General features: G+C 41.8%; 1 protein-coding gene across 3 annotated transcripts in view; it reads right to left on the reverse strand.

Annotated features, from left to right (window-relative positions):
- Positions 1-3,883: 3,883 nt before the first annotated feature.
- The window catches only part of LOC310956394 (actin filament-associated protein 1-like 1), a 17,486-nt gene continuing 14,991 nt past the window's right edge, over positions 3,884-6,378 (reverse strand). For all 3 annotated transcript variants that reach the window (XM_083926595.1, XM_083926597.1, XM_083926596.1), the window contains exons 15-19: positions 6,025-6,133; positions 5,641-5,808; positions 5,371-5,537; positions 4,915-5,040; positions 3,884-4,693 (exon numbers count right to left, since the gene is read on the reverse strand). In XM_083926595.1, coding sequence (XP_083782721.1) covers positions 4,667-4,693; positions 4,915-5,040; positions 5,371-5,537; positions 5,641-5,808; positions 6,025-6,133 — 597 coding nt within the window. In that variant the 3' untranslated portion in view covers positions 3,884-4,666. The remainder of the gene's footprint in view (positions 4,694-4,914; positions 5,041-5,370; positions 5,538-5,640; positions 5,809-6,024; positions 6,134-6,378) is intronic.

A 6,378-nucleotide genomic window follows, 5' to 3' on the forward strand; every position in this document is an offset into this window, starting at 1 on the left:
GTGGTCAGGTTCACACTGCGCTTGCATTAGGAGTGTGCGTGTGCGTGTGTGTGGGCAAGCGAGAACGAGTGTGTGTGCGCACGCATGTGTCTGAGGGTGGGGTGGGGTGGGGGGGGATTTTAACTTTTTAAGATCTGTTGTATATCAGACAAACCTCCTGAGGGCTTTAGCAGGTTAAAATAAGGTTTACTGTATATGCTTCCATGCTTACTTCTTACAAGCAATGCTGTTGTTTATCTTTACGTTTGTTGTTGTTGTCCCTTGCCGTTTGTTTGTTTGTTTGTTGTTGCATGGAAGCTTGTGGACCTCTGCTCAGTAGCAGCATGCCGAAGGTCTGTTTTTTTCTGGTCTTACGTGTTCCTGACCTAAAGAGAGCACTAGTGAGCCAATAGTGTCATACCAGAACACTAGTGAACCAATGGGAGGGTGTTGGAACACTGCTGCTGGACCAATAGTATTGCACCAGAACATGAATGGACCAATGGTGTTGGACCAGAACCAGAACCACCTGGACCAATGGGAGCACAGATTAACTTAATATTTTGGTTCCTGCTTTGGACAAACTAGAAATGCACTAAATAAACTATTTCTAAAGAACTCAGTGTCTTATTGTGATGACCCCCCCCCCCCCCCCACAATACTGAAGTAATGGTGAATGCTTTGAGCCCAGATGATTAGAGAGTCATATATTAATTGATTGTTTTTTAATGTAAGCTATTATACTTAGGCCATATGGTCAAACTCAAAGAATGTATTTATGGTTGTGATCATTTGAATTCTGGGCCGGTGGTTAGCACGGTCGCCTCACAGCAAAAGGGTCCCGGTACGAATCCCGTCTGGGGCCCTTCTGTGTGGAGTTGGTATGTTCTCCCCGTGTCTGCATGGGATTTCTCCAGGTTCTCCGGCTTCCTCCCACAGTCCAAATACGCGCAGGTGTTAGGTTAATTGATGACTCTAAATTGCCCGTATGTGTGAATGGTTGTTTGTCTGCGCCCTGCATTTACCCCGCCTCACGCCCGATGTCAGCTGTTCTCGGCTCCAGCCTCCCCTCGACCCCGATAGGGACAAGCGGTTGAAGATGGATGGATCATATGAATTGAAAACTCATGTAGATAGATTTTCGATTTATAATTGAAATCTGTAGATCATTGTGGTCCCCTCCTGACATTTCTGCCACCCCCTCACTACAATGCAGTTGAATGCAATTTAATTTTGAATTATGAAAACGTATTAATGGCGACTTATCATACAGAGGAAGTATTGATTCAAGTGATTTATAGCTAAGTGATTTATAGCCGATTTATTTTTAATACTGAGATTGCATCCACTTCCATTGTACTGGAAGGTGACGGAAATCCTGCTCGAATGCATTTCAGTTTCTGGGAAAACAACATCGAAAGTATCCTACCACAAGAGATGAGGTAGGCAACATTTCTTTTGTTTAGCTTTTGTGAGCTGACACTTTTATTTTTCAAGTATGATTCTGTTTTCATTCATAGAGAGCGATGCAGCAGCACCTTGGGTCATTTCCGAAATTCTAAGCGTTTTTTGAGGATGTAATGTGTTCACACTGGAAAGGTATGTATTTAAAAAGTACTTACGCTGCTTGGTCTTTACAGCTCTTTAAACGATCCACCAAACTTCTTCAATGTCCATATAATCCTTCAGACTGAGCAGGTTCATATATAATGTTAGGGTGATTCAAACAATCATAACTACTCCAGACTCGAGCGTTTGGAAGTAGGGAAACCTGTGAATGTTCTCATTCGTTCAGGTCATCGTTATCCCCAAAGCAATTTCAGTAAAAAACAACTGGACTGGTTGTTTGTCTGGGAAGACGTTTCACCTCTCATCCAAGAGGCTTCATCAGTTCATGTACGCATCTGACCAGGCTGGACCAGTCCCAGCTGAAATTGCTTTGGGATAGGTAGGGAAAACATTAAGGTCCATAGAATAAATATTTATGCATTCTCTTTCAAAATGAATAACGTGTTTTTGTCAATGCGGAAAAGCTACAACACATGGTAAATGGACTTGTACTTATATAGCGCCTTTCTAGTCATATGACTACTCAAGGCGCTTCACAGTGTCTGTCACAATCACCCATTCACACAGACATTCACACTGATGGCAGTGGACATCTACATACCATCTAATCTGCAATTCAGGGTTCAGTGTCTTTCCCAAGGACACTTCGACATGTGGACCGGGGGGAGATGTGGATCGAACCACCAATCTCTCGAACAGAGGACGACCCACTCTGCCACCAAGCCACAGCCGCCCATTTGTTGCGTATGAACTTTCTAGCCAAACATTCCCACTGCGGTCAAACCCCGTTTGCTCTGCCGTGTGCCACACACGGGGGTAGGCCCCCACCTGCTGTCTGTGAGAGGTGCAGCACGCGTCTGTAGGGCCCCACCCGGCCACAGTGTTAAACATTCACTTCACATTTAACTAATGTTACTTAAAGGTTGAATATGTATTTATATATATTTATTTTAATAACACACCCATGGGGCGTTTTGAGGGATACAGGATGAAAGTATTGCTTTTCCATAAAAAAATTATTTAGTCTGAATTAATATTTATTTATTTTTGAAGGCTTTGACAATAACTTCCTGTCACGTTCTGTTTAATTTGTACCAGCCAATAGTGGCCGGCATTGCGGGTTGCCAGGGTTGTCTGTTGTTTGGTCCAGCTACTGTAGGAGGTTCAACTCTGTATTTGTCAGTTTACCCATCCCTCTATATTCAATATCCCCACGCTACTGCCTGACAGATATCTTATTGCAAACCTCAGTCTCTCCATCTCTCCATCTCTCCATCTGCCATCAGCCTCACTCTCACTGCTGTGGAAGCTGCTGCTCTGCTCACGCCGATCAGGCTACAGACTAATACTAATACAGAATAATTTTGAGTTGAGTGCTAGCTAATATATTACACACCACTCAAAGAGAGACTTCCCGTTGAAGGTCACGTCAAATACTGTTGAAAAATGTATTGATTAGTCCAAATTAGTCGTTATCCTGTATGCTTCATCCCTTGACATGACACAGGCTGATCGCTTGACATACTCGGCAACGAACCTGGCAACCCGACTGCTGGAATTATTTTTTGTATTTGCGACCATGATCTTGAGACACTAGAGGGAGGTGTTCTGCTCATTCTCCATATTGAATCTTTCACTAAAAGTCAGGTACATGTAATAAGGTATTGGAATTAAAAGTATTCAATGCAGGAAAATCCTCATGTTTGAGAAGCTGGAAACATATTTTTTGTATGAAATTTGACTGAAAGTATCAAAAATAGTTTCAATAAGAATCGACTAATTGCTTATTCAGCCAATTATTTCAGGCCTATATATTGTTCGGTAGCAACCAACTACATATGTTTAATGTACAAACATCCTAATTTGTAAAGTAACTAGGAACTAAAGCTTTCAGATAAATGAAGTGGAATACAAAATACAATATTTCACTCTGAAATGGAGTGGAGTAGAGGTAGCATGAAAAGAAATGATTTGAGTTAAGTACAAGTACCTCAAATTTGTACTGAAGTACTTGAGTAAATGTACTCATATATTCCACCACTGCAAAAAAGTTAAGACTGCAGAATATAATGAGGCAGCTCTATGAACAGATCAGAAAACTTTAAAAGTTTTGGATCATATTGTATTAGTCAGCAAAAAAACAATATCTGAATTAGTTTATACAGTAATGGCAAAAGTGTGAAATTTGGACACCTTAACAATCTTATACAATCACCACTAGATGGCGCTTGTAGTTCAGAGTTGTATTTCTACTGCTGGTTTCTTACAGTAAACTTGGACAAAGGCACAAAAACAAAGTTTCTGGATAAGGTAATCATTTACTCCAACATGTGTGTGTTTGTTCATATTTCTGTGATGAAAGCAGACACAGGCATTTGTCCTCGCGATTCTGAAGTGGGGTGCTAATTTCCATCACATTTGTGTAATCACAAAATACAACAAGATAAAGTGCAAAAGGCAAATATGAAAACAAATATATATAATGGCTATAAACCAATGGCTTCACATTGCAATAATAAACGTTTACTCTGAATTTGTTTCAGAAACAGTGTCATACTCAATATGCTTTCATAAGGGTTTAAATAGACCTCACAAGATGTGGGATACTTCTCTCACTAATAAAGATAACTTAAGGTAATACTATGGATTTATTTACTTTAGTTTTTCATTTTTTATATTGACAAGTATCCTGTAAAAAAAGGAATAAAATCAGTGGAAGTGTTGCCTGTAACTCTGAACTCACAGTGTTGATGAACCACTCTCCCTTTGCGAAGTATTTCTATGAAATCATCACATTTTTCACTTTTTGCAGCCTTGTGCAAATGTAAACACACATGCAAACTCACACAAACATATATCTTTCATGTTCATAGTGATCCACATTAATACTGTACTGGTACATCAGTAAAGTCTGTCGTATTTACAGTGTGCCTCCTCTACTTGAGGGAAGATCGTGTCAATAAGTCCTTTTCCCCCTTTCTCTTCTTCTTCGTCTTCTTGCTCTTCTTGTTCTTCTCAGTGCCAGATGTCTTCGTCTGTTTCTTCTTTTACACATCCTCCAGTCACAGCTCAGTTTTCTCTCTCCATGAATTAATCTGTCGATCCATTTATCTTCCGTCTAGGTCCCCTTCTTTGACTCCCACTCCTGAAATCAGGACACAGCAACAAGTTAGGAAAGCATTTCTGCTGTAGCTGACACACACACGCACGCACGCACGCACGCACGCACGCACGCACACTAACACACACACACACACACACACACACACACACACACACACACACACACACACACACACACACACACACACACACACACACACACACACACACACACACACACACACACACACACACACACCCTACCTTTGCCTTCTGCATCACGTTCCCCTTAGAGGAGGCGTAAAGAGACGGGGGGCGTTTACGAAGCTCTGTTGCTGAGTTGATCGGCACAGTCTCATTGTAAACCTTTTCAACCTTACTGCCCTGTGCCTGCACACACAAACACAAATGTCAAGAAATATTTTAAGATTCTGGGTAAAACTGTCTTGGGTTTGTGTCCAAAATTACATATGAACATACAATTTAGTAGCTAAAACAGTATGTAAGGTTTTTAAGTATGTCTGAAACCTTAGTATGAAACCAATTTAAAGAGATTTAGTAATAAAATCCAGTGATGTGACACATGTCTGCCACATAAGCGCACTTAAGAATCTGACATCTGGCAAAGGACAGGACAAATATACAGTATGAAATAATTGAATGCCTCTTCAGTTTCCTATAAGAATGATACAGGAGAGCGTCTCTGCTGTAGCTGCCTACCTTGACGCTGATCTTGGTGTCAGTGGGCGGACCCAGTGCTCCTCTAGCCAATGATTTCTTCAGGTTTTCTTTGACCTCTGTCAGTCTGAGCTCCAGCTCCACCCTCTCCTCCTCTTTCTGTTTACACAGCGTCTCCAGCGTGGCTAACCGCTGTTCAACACCATGACCTGCAAACACACACACAGACACACACAGACACACAAACAAACGCGTTAGTGCGGCTACAAAGCTGAAGTCTAAACAGTGCCGTGTGTGTGGTTTGTCTCTGACCTGTTACACTCTTTATCTCCTCCTTCAACTCCCTCTTCTCCCTGCGAAGGGCAATCAGTGCCTGTCTGAGCTCTTCCTTTTGCTTCTCCAGCTCCTCCTTCTGAGTCAGGTACCGCCTGGCGTCCTCCTCTGCTCGCGTCTTCCCATACCGTCCATACTGATTTACATCTAACAGAGTACATAGCAGAAAATAAATGCTGGTGCAATTTTATAAGGAGAAAAAAATGTAATTGAGCTTCTAACTATCCACTTTGACAAACTTTTACTTTTCACCACATTCATGATCAGGGGAAGCCAGATGTAACGTCACTTTTCAGCCACATTTTCTATCATATCATTTTTAGGTAGCCAGTCTAATCAATTATGAAATGAAAGTAGACTCACTGGAGGCGTGTCTTTTGATGGCGGCCTGTTGTTCAGTTTTTTCAGAGTCCCTGCTAGAGAAGGAGGCATGACGTCTCACCTGTCCAGCTCTGCTCTCAACATCTCCCTCCTGTAGGAGAAACAAGTTCATTTTTACCAGCAGTGACAGCGAGGCTGGTATTGTTGTCACCTTGTGAGTCTGTGTCTGTGTGTCTAAATGTGTGTGCGTCAAAATGGGGCCCTGGAGACGGTTTTGAGTATTTTGTTAGGTGTCACACACACACTCCACGCCCATGGCCAGTTTTGGTGATAGGATCACAACTGTTCAAGACACAGTAAGTGAAACTTAACGGGTGTGTGGTTGAGATCAAAATG

Source organism: Echiichthys vipera (assembly GCF_963691815.1).
Source record: "Echiichthys vipera genome assembly, chromosome: 14".
NCBI lineage: Eukaryota > Metazoa > Chordata > Actinopteri > Perciformes > Trachinidae > Echiichthys > Echiichthys vipera.